This window comes from Morone saxatilis, unplaced genomic scaffold, assembly GCF_004916995.1.
Source record: "Morone saxatilis isolate NCDOM2014 unplaced genomic scaffold, NCSU_SB_2.0 Contig8, whole genome shotgun sequence".
NCBI lineage: Eukaryota > Metazoa > Chordata > Actinopteri > Moronidae > Morone > Morone saxatilis.
This window is the reverse complement of record NW_023340257.1, coordinates 5,299,687-5,315,348: the sequence shown is the minus strand read 5'-3', so window position 1 is coordinate 5,315,348 and position 15,662 is coordinate 5,299,687. Positions and strand designations below refer to the sequence as shown.

General features: G+C 42.6%; 1 protein-coding gene and 1 long non-coding RNA gene across 4 annotated transcripts in view; both read left to right on the top strand.

Annotated features, from left to right (window-relative positions):
• The window catches only part of LOC118341750 (ephrin type-A receptor 4), a 48,965-nt gene extending 37,000 nt beyond the window's left edge, over positions 1–11,965 (top strand). For 2 of the 3 annotated variants that reach the window (XM_035680114.1, XM_035680112.1), the window contains exons 9-17: positions 461–519; positions 1,011–1,124; positions 1,725–1,910; positions 5,395–5,456; positions 6,517–6,726; positions 6,834–6,983; positions 7,424–7,620; positions 10,138–10,296; positions 11,021–11,965. In XM_035680114.1, the coding sequence (XP_035536007.1) occupies positions 461–519; positions 1,011–1,124; positions 1,725–1,910; positions 5,395–5,456; positions 6,517–6,726; positions 6,834–6,983; positions 7,424–7,620; positions 10,138–10,296; positions 11,021–11,135 (1,252 nt within the window). In that variant the 3' untranslated portion in view covers positions 11,136–11,965. The remainder of the gene's footprint in view (positions 1–460; positions 520–1,010; positions 1,125–1,724; positions 1,911–5,394; positions 5,457–6,516; positions 6,727–6,833; positions 6,984–7,423; positions 7,621–10,137; positions 10,297–11,020) is intronic. The other variant, XM_035680113.1, reaches the window with a different exon arrangement.
• A 105-nt stretch (positions 11,966–12,070) lies between these two features.
• LOC118341749 lies at positions 12,071–15,555 on the top strand. The gene is made up of 2 exons (XR_004797452.1): positions 12,071–12,260; positions 13,950–15,555. It is a non-coding gene; the product is annotated as an uncharacterized LOC118341749 (long non-coding RNA).
• The last annotated feature ends 107 nt before the right edge of the window (positions 15,556–15,662 follow it).

The following is a 15,662-nucleotide window of genomic DNA, read 5'->3' as shown; positions in this document are numbered from 1 at the left end:
TTCATATTTAATGGACAGATATGAGAGTGGTATCAATGTTCTCATCTCTTTCCCAAAATGTTGAACTATTTTTGAAGCTTTTATCCTAAGAGCAATTATCAAGACAAAAGTGTCATAAAAAACATTTTTCAAAAATCCCATTAGGTTAGCATTCTGTATTTACAATGAGCTCTCTTTAATAAATAATTAATATCAAACAAGAATATCAATGTCTCATCAGTAATCAGTGATTGTGTCGCCACTTCACATAATTTAATTGATGTACAAGTGGGTTTGGAGTCTTGGTTTAAGTTTTAATTAGGGTTTACTGAATTGACACTTGTATTCCATTATTGCTATAATAATCTTTCATTTTTACATGAGATGCAGATGCTTTGCTCTTTATCCTGATATTTGAATCTTGAAATGCTCCATGTGCTGTTGCCACTGTGACTGACCACCCTGCTGTCTTTGCCCCCAGAAGGAGTAAGTACAGCAAGGCCAAGCAGGACTCTGACGAGGAGAAGCACTTACATCAAGGTAACTCATAGTTAACACTCCACCTACACACTCTATAATTGAAAAACATTAGCGCTGTCAGGTGTGCTCATGTGCATGCACTCTTAACCGCAAATGAAGCCCATAAAATGGAGGGAAAAAACAAAACAGTTTTGAAGTTAATGTACTTGCATCCTAACATGCTCCAAACACCTCATTATCAAGTCATCAGCATTGTTATTTGCATTCCACAAAAAAAATCAAATTAATGAGCTCCATCTTCATTTGAGTCAGCCATATCGGCATGAAAAGCAATGGAGTTAGAGTGTGAAGCGAGGTATGGAGAGAAGAAAGTAGGAGGAGGAGGAGGAGGAGGAGAGGTTCCACAGAGGAAGGCGGTGTAGCCTGCAGCATGATGGAAATAAAGAACAGATGGAGTGTAGTTGCCGGAATGAATTAACCTTCACTTTTCACTCCCTTATTTCTTTTTTTTTGCTTCCTTCCTTCCTTTCTTTCCAAACGTCTCTCGTCAGGAGTGAGGATATACGTCGACCCCTTTACCTACGAGGACCCAAACCAAGCAGTCCGCGAGTTTGCCAAAGAGATCGACGCCTCCTGTATCAAGATTGAGAAAGTTATTGGCATTGGTGAGGAGCTTTTTGTTTGTAATCCAGCAACTTCTTTTTAATCAATTACTGTAAGTGCAGTGTAATGGGGAGCCTTTGTAGTAGGGCATATTGTAACATAGTTTGGATAAAAGCATCCACCTAATGGGATAACAGAATATTTGACATTCATTTCATGCAGATATTCTGCTACCAGCATATATTTCTCAGTGATTCATGTTTCTGTTTGGCTGTGTGTGCAGGACAGCTCGGACAATAACATTTGGTCTGCCTCAAGAGAGGTCAACGAGTAAAAAAGAAAAAAATCAGGGGAGGCTAAATAGGCTGTCCGTGGCCAGAGAAAAGTCATCCAATGACAAAATAATAAAGAGAAAGAATCAATATCCATTTCCCCTTTCTCTCTGCTCCGCTGGCCGAGGGGAGGAGGGGAGTGAGGGATTAGAGACCCTGATCAATGTTTAAAGTGGACCCCTTCTAACCTGCACACACACAGACACACAAACAGGCACACACCATCATCACATACTCCCTTCGTGATGTGATTTATGGTCCGTGCACTGTAGTATCAGAGTGCTTGTGTATCATCGTTCCACATTTTCAACCTGGCCGTGTGTTTTTCAGGGGAGTTTGGCGAGGTCTGCAGCGGCCGCCTGAAGATGCCGGGCAAGAGAGAGATCTGCGTAGCCATCAAGACGCTAAAGGCCGGCTACACTGACAAGCAGAGGAGGGACTTCCTGTCCGAGGCCAGCATCATGGGCCAGTTCGACCACCCGAACATCATTCACCTAGAGGGCGTGGTCACCAAATGTATGTGCTACAGCGTGTATTTTTGTTTACTTTATACATACAGAAAAGTGCATGATGAGAACTTTGATGGCTCAAACATAATTTGGTGTATAATTCTTTCCCTATTCGAGAAAGTATTTTGGAGAAATGAAATTGCCACAGGAAATTATAATAATACTCACACACACACACATACACACACACACAAACCGATTTACACACACAATGACTATTATATTATAATAACACAGAAAGGACATTCATTTCTGCTGTCCCCTTAAAAAAAAGTAACAATAAATCATTACAAACTACGTCTGCGGTTTTTGGGTGACTTTGGAGAAGGGTCAGTGTAGGGACAGAGGTGTGCCGTTGTGTGTTTTAATGCTTGCATACCTACGGTATCTAAAGACTTACAATCGCTTATGTTGCATATGTTGTAGGACACCTGTATTCATGCACATATGCGTGTTTGTACTTGTTCACATGTGTGTCCCATCCGGGGTATCCCCAGGTGGGCTTTGTCCAGAAGGAAGGGGGTCCAGCATTGGTGGGGAGGGGGAGGTGGAGTTAGAGGTAGCTGGGCAGTTGGTAGGGGGGGCTCTAATGGGTCCAGGAACAGGCCCTGTAGCACAGCACCAGGCTCATTAATCATGGTGTCAGCTGTAAATGTGTTTGGGGTTAGGGAGTGATACCCTATCCCTCCTCTATCTGCTGCTGCATGGCCACAAAACACCAACCCCCCCCCCCCCCCCCCCCCCCCCGGCATTCTCTCCTCTATGTCTCTCTGTGTCTCCCTACCTTTTACACCTTCTCCTGATGCTATTTGTTAGGCTAGGCGTGTTTGTGTGTGTGCATGTGTGAATCTCTTGTCAGCACATGTCGGCGTCTGTGCACCTTTGATTGCATGCATGTGTGTGTGAGTGTTACCATAGCTGATGGCCGGCCTTGGCTTGGGTTAGATGGATGAAGTGCCTTAATGTGTCGTGACACAACAGCCTGGCCCTATCTGTGCTAGATAACACCGTCTCTCTCACTCTTGGATACAGCGTACAGAAACACACAGAAAGATGCACACACACACACATTTAGCCCAAACCGGAGCTGAAAGTGAACAGCAGTTCAGGCAGAATTGCTTATCACCTATCGCACCTCTCACCACAGGGAATGACCTCTCAGACCTCGCAGAGATGGAGTGAGAAAGACAGAGAAAAGGCAGACAGATGGACAGGAGGAAGGAAAAAGAAATTGGAGAGACAAGTGGCAGACAGGGAAGGCATGAACAGAGACGTGGGGATAGAGAGAGAGACAGGAAGGCGGTTGAGAGCTGATGGATTAGAGGAAAGACAGAGAACAACAGTGGGGACGACAGAGAGAGAAAGCCGAGGGGGGTGGAACTACTGAACCGGCGGCTGAAAAAGAAAGAGACAGAGCGAGACAGAGGGAGAGAGGTGAAGGAGAAGCAGATGAGGTACGCAGCAGTGACGGGAGCCGTCATGAAAGGATGGCAAGCCAAAGCAATGGAAGATCATCCGATAACTCCCACTCCACCTCCTTCCACTCTTATGTTTGAGAGCTTGACACAAGGTTTGGGCAAATTAGTCCTTTACACTTGAGAGTGTCAGTAGAATCTATTAAAAATCCATTATTTGAATTGCACTCCCCTCTCCATTACAATCAAGTTAAAAGGAATTCTCAATCTGGCCTCAGTTTGCTGGCATGTCCAACAGAGCCAATTAAGCCTTATTAATTATGGAGGAACTCCAAATAGGCACTGAAATACATAAATGTGCGAAAATCTCTCACCAAGGACTGCTGGCTGCAGTCCACCATCTTGAGGCCTGTATATACTTAATGTTTCTATCATGCTAGTGTGTAATTAAAATCTAGCCTCCATTAGAGCTTGAAATCAGACGTGATATGTTTAACAGCTGATTTACTTAAAGTAAGAGCGTGCTAATTTAAAAAAGATCTGCGTTTAAAAGCCAGATCTTTGTTCGCCGCAAACGCCGGGGGAGAGCGTTTGCCCAATGTTCCCCCAATATTGTCCCCCTGTTGCATTTTTCCCCTTCTCGTTTTGTTGGCAGGTGATAATCGGCCCACTGGCGGGGCCCTTGCCCAGAGTTCATTGCCAAAGGCGGCAGGGCGTATTCAGTAAACAAGGAATTAGCATGCAAATGGGAAGGGAGGAAGAGGGCGGGGCTGGGAAGGCGAGAGTTTAAGGTCGCAGGTCAGACGCTCCTCAGACTTGATTGGGGAGCTGTCAATCAGCGGCGGCCCCAGGGCAGAGGCGCGCAACAAAGGGAACAAAGATGGCTGACAAAGAGAGCCCTCGCTCTCCCCCAACTTTAACTCCACTTCCTCTTTTTGGGGCAATCGCCGGAGCGCCCCGTAATTAATGGAGTGCCAATCACGCGGCGGGTAAGGGGGTGACTGACGGCCTCTTGGCTTGGCGAAAGGCCTGCTGTGGAGAGGAGGAACTGCACCTTCAAGACCTTGGCTGCCAACCGCTCGACTGGCTCTCTGCTGCTTTAGGCATTCTGTTGGAGTGCACAGGAGATTTAACACAACCTCCCCTCAAGGCATTCGGTTTTAGTCAGCACTTCTCTTCAATGCAATAAGCTTTTAAGTCCACCTTAACTGTGCCACTTGAAATGGAACGCAAAGAACAGCGCTGTTCTAGGAGGAATTTGTGGCAGCACTTTTCGGCATGTGTTGTTGCCATGGCTGGTTAGGCACCAGCTTGCTGCCATTTTGGGACAAAAACAAGCCACCCTCCCTTCTTTTCCTTTTTCCCCTCTCTTGCTCTTTCTCTCTCCTCCTCTCTTCATGCCCGCTATCCCCCCTCATCCTAAGAGACAAAGACAGACAGAGACCCACCAGGGAATGTCCACCCTCCCCACCGCCTGCCCGGGCTCAGATAAAGACACAGACGCTCCCCCAAGAGAGACGGAGAGGGGAAGACAGAGGGATGGGGTGAAAAAGGCCAGAGAGGGGTGGCAGGGATCGGGGGGGAAAAGAGAGTGAGAGTGAGAGGGAGGAAAAATAGAAAGCAATAGAGAGGAGCTAGCAGGAGAGTGACAGATGCGTCGAAAGTTGGCAGAGGAGAAAGAGGGCAAAGGGACAGTGAGTGACATAAATAGCGAGTCAGAGGGATTCTGGGTGGGTGACTCTGATGACACTTTGGATAATGCGTCCAACGTCAGTTCATATTTGCATAAACACAAGATGGTGTGTGTGTGTGTGTGTCTGTAGTGGTGTTTTGTTTCACTGGAGATGCCTTTGCAAGTGCAGGGAAAGAAGAGGGACGTCAGGGCAACCGTAACACTGAGCTAATTAAATCACTACGGGACAGAGATGGATGGCTTAACACACACTCACACACACATGCACATTCTGGAGAACCCCCCCCCCGCCTGTGTCGGGCTGTGATGTGCATCGCTTACCTCTATAATATCGCCTTCCATTCTCTCACTCTTTTTCCCTCTCTCTCTCTCTCTCTCTCTAGGTAAGCCAGTGATGATTATCACAGAGTACATGGAAAACGGATCGCTGGATGCATTCCTGAGGGTCAGTCATGCGTTTCTGTCTGCACACGTGTGCATGTGTGTGAACGTGTGGTGCGACTGTGGCGTGCTGATCCCATCTTATCTCTGTAATGTCATCCTCTGAAATTACAAGCGTTGGTTCACAAACATTCGCCCTAATCTTTATCCTCTCCTTGATCGACTTTTTTCCGATGAGGAGGTTGGCGCAGGTTTCACCACTGTGTTTCCAGGGTTCACTACACTTTGGGTTTTAGATGATGCTGAGCTACTTTAGCCAGTGAATATACACACTGTTAGAGCAAACAGAAGAAAATGCAAAAGGAACATGCGGTACTGAAAAGCATAGACATAAAGTATGTTGCACAAATAGCAACTTGTTGCACAATGGCAGCTGTGACCAGATACAGACCCATTTATGATGCATCCATAAGTGGTGTATAAAAGTTAATGAATGCTTAATAACATGCTGATATATACAGTGTCTTCATGCGTTTTTGATGCCTGTGAATGATTTGTCCAGGTTTATAGACAGTCAAACAAATGCTTTATAACACAATGTAAGATTTGCTCATTAAGAGCTTATTAAATCTTAGTGTAATTTTAACTTAAAAATGTCCTTGTGTTAGCTTACAAATGATAATATATTGCAGTGTGTTACATTATATTTATATAAACTGCTTATAAATGCTAAAGGTTTTAAAATAAATATTATAATATAGTTGTCTAGTCTATAAACAGTTAATAAATGCTTTATAACACATTATAAGGATATTTTGTCTGTATTTATCATCTATTTTATGCTGTGTTCCTGTTTATATAAGAGGAGTTATAATTATTGACAAATATATTCAGAAACACTTAAACATGTGTGAAACAAAACAATCTAAGGTTTACAAATGTCCCTATATTTTCTTACAGCCACACTGTAACCTGTTAGAGTGTGTTAGTAATCATTTGTTTAAAACTGAGTTTACTCATGTATGACTGATGTAATATTTGCAGTTAAATGTTAAACTCATTCTAAAATATTTACCAGTATGTTATATGACAATTTTTTTTTTAATATAATTTTTTTTCTGCAGAAGAACGACGGTCGCTTTACCGTTATCCAGCTCGTCGGCATCCTGCGCGGAATTGCATCAGGCATGAAGTATCTGTCAGACATGAGTTATGTCCACCGTGACCTGGCGGCTCGCAACATCCTGGTCAACAGCAACCTGGTGTGCAAGGTGTCCGACTTCGGCATGTCCCGAGTGCTGGAGGACGACCCGGAGGCTGCATACACCACCAGGGTGAGTGAGTGTGTGTGTAGGCGAGCTTGAGTCAGTGGTTTGTCTGTGTGTCACCTTACTTGTCGGCGTTGTCAGCTTTCATTAATCAGCCCATCTTTCAATTACAGGGAGGGAAGATCCCCATCCGCTGGACGGCCCCCGAGGCCATTGCTTACAGGAAGTTCACCTCGGCCAGCGATGTGTGGAGCTATGGAATTGTCATGTGGGAGGTTATGTCATACGGCGAGCGACCATACTGGGACATGAGTAACCAAGATGTAAGTCTAGAGGAATTTAATTATATGCAGACAATCATAAATAATATACAGCTGGAATTAGAGCTCAAACAATAATTCCCAGTTGTATGTGTCCTGTCAAACATTTTTAAAAGACACTTCATCATTTTAACTTGGTTATGTAATCAAATTACCTGCAGCGGTGATAAAACACCAGCAGTATATTCCCATTTCTCATTACACATTGAATTCACATTTCTAGTGCCACTAATGATGATAAAGAATTTAATTTATGCGTAACCAAATGTCTGGCGTAGGTGACTAAAATTAGGTAATTAAAAATTAAGCTATGGGTATAAAACTAGGGGGGAAATGACATAGCTGTAATCAAACTGCCTACAGTTTTTATTTCAGTTGAACTCCCTACAGACAAACAAACTCTTAAACAAAGTGACTTACAGCAGCATTGATGTACTGTCTAGGTGATCAAGGCTATTGATGAGGGCTATCGGCTGCCCCCGCCCATGGACTGCCCTGTGGCACTCCACCAGCTCATGCTGGACTGCTGGCAGAGAGAGAGGGCTGACCGGCCAAAGTTTGGACAGATCGTCAACATGCTGGACAAGCTGATCCGCAACCCCAACACCCTGAAGAGGACTGGGGGCGAGACCACTGTCAGGTGAGGGGGCGAGATACAAACATGCGTAATGTAGATATGGTATCAGTTCACACAAATCACAGTAAAAATACATATTTTCTCACTTACCTCTTATATTTAGCCATGCAGAAAGTGGTTGGTTTCTATTTGCCCCAAGTTCTAGTCCAAGCATATGCTCTGGTCACTCTGAATAAAAAGAACATACCATAAACAGTTTTTATTTAAATTATTTTTAACTTAAGAAATACAACATGGCTGGATATCTCTAGAGGTTACAGAGTATGTTATGTTGTAGTTGTGATCAACTTTTAAATTCTCTGAGAATACTGTTAATATCACATTATTTTAGAGAGCAGTCACATTCTTCAGAAATATTACAGTTTCACATATTCTTTGCATTAATAGGTGTGATTTTGGCGCTTTTGTACTACTGCAAACTCAGCAACCAGAAAGTATTTGTATGGCTCCATCAGAGAATGCTCCAACTGTCCCGTATAGAAAAGTTCCAATTGGCAACCCGCAAATATGTTGTGTTAAAAATTGACTGTACATAAACACACATTTGCAGCCCATTTACTGTACGCATTATGTTTGCTATAGTCTACCTCTAGACAAACACGCACACACATACTCTCCTATTCTCTTGCTGGTGTTTACATTCACCATTAAACATTATCTACCAGCAACGTGTGGCTCTTTTCAGCACAAACAACCTGCATAATGGATTTCTCTGCAAACTGGCTTTAATGGCGCTGTACACTCAGGAATGTAGCCGCTCTAACAGGGGGCGAGAATTACAACGTAACGCCGAGTTAAAAACAAACATGACCCTACGGCTCCGACACCATTACTCTCGAGCGGCTAAACGTGTTAAGAATGACCTGTGCGTGTTTACAGACTCGACGCAGGCCAGCGGGAGTCTGTTTGAGTTTAACGAGTGTGTGAGTGCGTGTGACCCTCACGCACGCACACACACACCCCCACCTAATGGGACACAGTGAGAGCGAGGAGGGAGTCCTTGTGGAGTAATTAGCAGAGCTGAATCCTATAAATGCAGCTTTTACAGTTACAAGAGAGAAGGGGAAAGCAGAATGTGTGCGTGTGTGTGTGAAAAGGGATCCCTATGCATAATCTTTTCCACCTACTGAGTAGAGATGACTTATTAAAGAGTCTGACATCCTGTTCTCACAGTCCAACTCAACGTTCTTTTATAAAAAAAGAGAGAACGATAAAGAGAGATAGAGTGTGTGTGTGTGTGAGAGGGAGAGAGTCATCAGAGCGGGTTGAGACCGCCACCGACTCAGACTCACCGGCCCCATGTAAATGTTTCATGGCCGACGGCGCTGCTTCAACGCTCAACAGAAAGGAAGGATGGGAAAAAAGGGAAAGTAAGATGTGAAAGAGAGGGAGGTAATTCTACTGATGAATATCTGAATGTGAGGAGGAATTCCACCGTGCGGTTAAATTCACCGAAGTGTGCCCCGGTTGTGTGTTTTCTGTAAAATAAGGATTAACTAACTGTGTCGGTCACACCCAGGAGGAAACTGTGTTTTCCTTGGCTGGGTTTCTGGTAGGACCCACAAAACAGGGACACAAAACAGAGCTGAACCTGACAGACCTGCTGAGTCCACGGAGGAGGAAAAGCTAGAGAGAAATGTACCATGGAGCATTTAACAGCTTGTGGGGAGCTCTCTGTCATCGCACAAGGTGTATGTGTCATGCCCTTCTGATACTACAGCTTCTAGTCGGAATCAGAGAAACTCTAATTCCAGTAGTGCTGTCGTCGCTGCAGTTGTCATGAATCAATGGTGTTCCAGACTGTGGAGGAAAGTGGATCATTACCTTTCAAGTCAAAAGCACTTAAACAGAATGTAACTTTTATTGTCTATTTGCACAGACTGTTGCACACATCATGGCTGTGGGCTGAATCTTGCGTGCTAGACAGAAGTAGAGGGGAGACTCCCCATTGTTCCGACGGCACGTTATTACGAAACCCCTAGAGTCTGAAAAATATCCCATTGGACTGAAAGCCCATGTGTCTGACAGCCCGTTATCCTGATACAAAAGCCCACTGCTCTGAAAATACATACTGTCCCTGGAGGTTTTGCCCTTGGGGAATGGACAAAGTCAGGTGACATTGTCATGGTAACAATAAATACGTGGTTTATGGAGTGAAAAGGTTGCAGTTTGGTTAAGTTTAGGCACCAAAACTGGGTTAGGTTTAGGAAAATATCATGGTTGGGTTAAAATATGTATGTAGGTTGGTGATAACAAAGTGTGTATTTTTGGTGCAATGGGCTTTTGTTTTTGTTATTAAAGAGTTTCCCAAAAAAAACAGGCTTTCAATCCAATGGGATATTTTTCGGACTATTGGGGTTTCGGAATAATGGGCCGTCAGAACAATGGCATGACACTAACACAGGAGCATCAAATGTTGACTGTAAATACAGAAGCAAACTGACAGCTGAGATCTGTAGGACGTAAGAAACTTGTGCTGATGAAATTAACTCTTTTCACTTTTTCTTCCACCCACACTAGGCCTAACACCACCCTGCTGGAGCCAGGGAGCCCCGAGGCGTCCTCGGCCGTGGGCACAGTGGAGGACTGGCTGCAGGCCATTGGCATGGAAAGATACAGCGACAACTTCACCGCTGCTGGCTACACCACTCCAGAGGCTGTGGTCCACATGACACAAGAGTGAGTAGAGAAGGGAGAATATGAGAAAGTAAAAAACTGTTCTTATAGTGAGTGAATTCTGTGAATGGAGTGAGACACTTTCTTCAATGGATTCTCACTTGATGAAGAAGTTCCAGTAAAAGAAAGAGTGTTTAGATTTTATATAATTCCACAAAATTAATATTTGTGAAGTTAGTGTATGTCACAGTTTATGGGCTTGAAGAAGAATATGACTCATTACTAAAGACAGCAGACTTCCAGAAATAATCAGGAAACTTTTTAAAAAACGTTGATCATTATTTTGAAGACTATGATTTTGAAATTAATAGAAAATTATAATTAACTCTTAAATCAGTTTATCAATATTTTTGGAAATACACTTTATTGCTTTCTTGCAGAAAGATAAGACGGTTGGTATTGGTATCTTCTCATCTAACTCTAATAAGTGTATTCCTCAAAATGTCAGACCATTCCTTCATAATTGGTGCAGTCAGTCAGGGATTTTTCTACATGTGTTAAATGTTTGTCCACTTCTGTCAATCGTCTGTAATATTTTCATTTTTCAGTTATTAAGATTACAGGATTAGGCTTGCTGTGTTGGCGAGTGAAAGTCCTTACTCAGCAGTTAAACTGTCAGGCCAGTTTCCACTAGAAGGCTGTAAAATTCATCATGTGGATCAGTCCTACGTGTGTTTGTTATTGTTGTCCCCAGTCCTAAAAGGCCTCTTTTCCCCATCCTTTTCAGGGATATGGCTCGCATAGGCATCTCCTCGGCAGCACACCAGAACAAGATCCTGACCAGCGTCCAGGGAATGCTGTCCCAAATGCAACAGATGCAAGGCAGAATGGTTCCCGTCTGAGAGGTTTAAACAAAGCGAAAGGAAAAGGAAGCAAAGCGACTTCGTTTCTTATGAAAAAAAAATAAATAAATAACAAAAAAGATTAAATATTAAAAAAAGAGACAAATAAACTATGAAGAAATAGTTTACCTCATCCATGCACTTTAAATTGGATCTAAAAGAAAAGAAGATGTTGATGAAGAAGAAAAAAAAGTGGTGAAAATGGCACTTTTTTAAAAATCAGACCTTTACCTTGCCCTTTTTTCGTTGTTTTGGAGAATGGGACACTTCTGTCTGCAGCATTTATGGATAGATGGAGGGACGGCTGGAAAAGTGCTTCCGAGAGGCCAATCTGGAGTGCCTTTAATGGTCTGGAAGGAAAAGCGAGGAAGGGGGGGATCGTACCTTTCTTCCTCTTCTTGGGCAGAGTGTTGTTTCTGGAACTTTCTTTCTGGAATAATCCGCGGAGCAGATTTTTTTGATTTCCTGTGACTGTGTTTATTGTACATGAATTGTTTCTGTGGGACTCGCAGGCTGCCCCGGCCACCATTGTTCTCTCTCAGCTGGATCTGTTTGATATCACGCAGACAAAATGGAGAATCCTGACTGTCGTATATAAACAGTGAATCTCTGAGAGGTTGAGGGTTGGATACCGAGGGGTGCAGGGAGGGCTTATTTTGAGGAGCTTTTTGTGTTTTTCGCTCTGTTCTGGCCTTGTTTTTCTCCCAGAACGCTGTACTTTGTTGCCCTCAGGACATTGCTGAGAATGTCTTTGATCTTCCAGAGGAGCCTTCCCACTCCCCTGTCTCCAAAAATGCCTCCCTCACCCTCAGATAAACACACAATTTGGATTCTTCCCATTCATCCTCCCCACAATCTGAAACAAACCCCCAGCCCCGCCCGCCCCGCCCGCTACTGCAGGACCCCCCAACTCCCCTCTTACCAAATTTATGGACAGCTGTTGCACTCAGTTGAATTGGCTTCACTAAACTGGACGCGAGAGTGAAGGAATTTATTGGCTATATTTGGACAAAAGGATGCAACAAAGGCAATATGGATGCTGAGTGAATCAGAATCATCAGAATCATCAGCATCGTCAAGAAAACAAACCAGAAAATACACAGGATTACTCAAACCGTCATCAAGGTGAGGATCAATACAATTATATTTCTTTCTTCCTGAGATCAGCACAAAAAAGCCCTATTAAAATAAAACAAACATACTGGATTAAACCTCCCTTTATTATTGCGGTATGTTTCTAATATCTGCTTTGGGTCTAAAAGATTTATTAGACCCCCGTCTCTCTCTCTCATCACTGGCCCCTCAGCTCCAGAAGCTGTGTTAATTAACAGGCGGGTCGCGCCACCTCAGGCAGCCAGAGCAGATCAATAGCCACTGGTCTGTGATCAGTCTGCGGGCCTGATGCTGCTGGCATGTTAATGAGAAGAATTAATCAGCCGCTGACTCCCAGTCAGCCAAACAGAGCCCAACAGAGCTCGGAAACACTTTCTGGGAAAGAGGAGAAGGTGTTTAGCCAACACACCAATATGTTGTCAAGGTACCAGGAAGGTCTTAGATAGAAGTCGCCCTCTTATTTTGATTCATTCAATAAATGAGATATTACATACTGTTCTCTCTTTTTAGCTGATCCTCTGCTAGATTTTCATTTTTGGATTTTCTGAGTGTACAGATTATTGTTTAGCACGCAAATAAATACAAGCCCGTAAGTCAATAATGCATGGATTTATAGTCACCCAGTTACATAATTACCCTATTAATTTATTTTATACACTTAGTCACCAGTTAATTAGGTACTGTAAAACTAACTAAAACTAATGCAGTCTAATACTACAGTCCTGCAATAAATCCCATCTTCGTGAAGGTTATAATGTTCAGTTTCTGTTATTTAGAGAGGTTCAAATTTATTTTTATGGTCATTTTGGAGGTTGTAGTTTGTGATGGAGTTGAATAGTGAAATGATCCTCATTAACACGCTGTATTAATTTTTTTAATTAATTAATTCAAATAATTTTTTTTGTCTGTAAAATGTCTGAAAAGTAAAACATCCCCATTATAATTTCAAACAACCATGGTTATGTTTTAAAATTGCTTTATCTGACCAAAAGTCACTAACCCAAAGATGAGGAATTTACTATCATATGTAGAAAATAATAAAACCCTCTAAAACCTGCAAACATTTGACTTTTTTGGCTTGACAAAGGACTGATGATTAATTAATTATCAAAATAGTATTAAAGAAAGAGCAAACAACAGTAAAAGCGGTAAATTGTCAGTATAAAAGCATTTACCTGAGATACAAAAACACCATACAAGGTTTTATTTGAACATGAAACAATACCCATAATAAATACTCAAATGTAATGTGCTATAATGAATCAATATTCCTGCCTGAACAATGTTGAAGGCTTTATGATGGATGTATTTCAGTTGGCGCGGTTGCACTGGCTGTACAATCTATACAAAGAGTGTTCATCTAATACGCAAACCAGTTAAATGTCTATTGCTGTGCTTTTGATATGTGCAAACAAGTCAAGGGCATGTTGCACATATATACACACACAACTGCATGTGGTGCACATAAGTTAATACATCGTTGCCACGAAATCCATATTTCCCCCTGTAGGGCAGCCGCTCTGGATGCTCTGGCTTTGGCATTCGATTTTGTTTAGCAGATGAGTCGAATGTTCCATCGGGCTGGAGCTGGAGAGCAGCATTGTTGGTCAGAACAGGATGCCAAGCAGAAATTGTTTATATTCAAAACCACCATGACTGATGCAGCCTCTCTTTTCCTCCCCACTTTTTCTTTCTCTGCAGCTGCTGCCGTCCATCATAAAACAGAATCCCGGGCCTCACTCACCACAACCAGAATTCTTCCTCCTTTTCCTCTGTCTTCCTCCTCCTGCTTTCCCCTCCTCTCCTTGGAGTCTCCTCCGACACCGAGATGACAAATCCACCCCTGAGCGCCTGGGACGTCCACCGTCACAACACGTCAACTTGACAAACTAGCCACCCCACGCTTGTGGCCACCCAGCAATGTACTGGAATTACTATGAATGATTTAACAGCATAAAAAAGAGACAATGAGAAGAATGTAATATAATCGAGAAGCCCTGCTCCAGCGGATCATGTACTTTTATTTTGAAAGTTTCATTTTATTTTGTGTTTTTTTTTTCATTTGTTTTTTCTATTGTTTTTGTTCCTGTTTGCATGTAAAGTAACAAACGTTTGATTTGAGCGTGCGAATGTGACGAGGTGTGTGCACGGGTGTTTAGGTGAGTGTGTGTGTGTGTGTGTCTAGCTGTGTGAGTGACAACGTCTTTGAAGTACTATCAGTAATTGTGTCTGTTTTTATGCCACTGTGGAGGAAGAGGAGATAACAGAGATGTTTTTTGACATAAAAAAACCCCCCAGACTTTTTTGCTTTTGTGTCGTCTAAAAAACAATGTAAGGTGTGTTGCCCCCGTCGCCCGAACTTTACTCAGCAGCAGCATTTTATTACGCAGCTTTCTGGAATGCAACCCATCTCTGCTTTGGCAGCAGCAGCGGCTTGCAATGTGGACACACAGAGACACAGACAAGTGTGACTAAAAGCCTCCTGTGCGTGGAAACACACCGAACACAGATGACAGTTTGGACCCTCCGAGTTCATGACAAGCGAAGGAGGAAATGTCGGAATCGTCTCTCTATGTGGACATGGAAGCAATTTAAGATGACGCACCTGTACACAGCAAAGGATCAGAAAAGTGAGGAAAAGGTGTTTAAGAAGGGAAAACGGTTGCTTATTTTGATTTTTTCCAGAGCACATCATACAGCTACAGGTTTAACCCAATGGACTATATTCTTTTTGTTCCTTTATCTCTTTAAACTATACTTATGTGAATGTTTTTGAACTCGTAAGTGACGCTTCATATAATACAAAAAACACCTCCGTCCTTAATACAGCTCTACTGCTCTTTCCGTTTTTGGCAATGCGTTGTTCTTTTGGGTTTTCTCTATCGAAAAAGGACCTGTTTGGAAATATGCAAGACATGTTGGGAAGGAGAAGGAAACCAGAATGTACTGTAAAATACTTTTTTCCTTTACTTAAATGTTGGACGATTTCAAAAAAGAAAAAAAAAATTAACAAAACGCAAGAGTTAATGTTTGTCATTGTATGCCTTCCGATGCCATATGATCTAGCCATGTAGATCTAACATTCTCTCAATCTTCTTTTGTACTTTTTTTTTGACATGATCATGTTTTTCTTTTCTTTTTGTTGCCATTGTTTTTTTTTGTTTTATTTTGTTTTTGTCAAGGAGCTCTAGGTACATGTAACTTATGTCATTTATTTATGTCCTTTTATATCTAGTTTGTAAAATAATAGCCTAAAGTGAAGAAAATAAAGGGGTGCCAAAGTGCATTCTTAATAAAGTAGAAACCATATGACGATCTCCCTGCCTTTCATTCACACACACACACACACACACACACACACACACACACACACAAACACACACACGCATGCAGTGTTTGGTGGAAAGACCATTA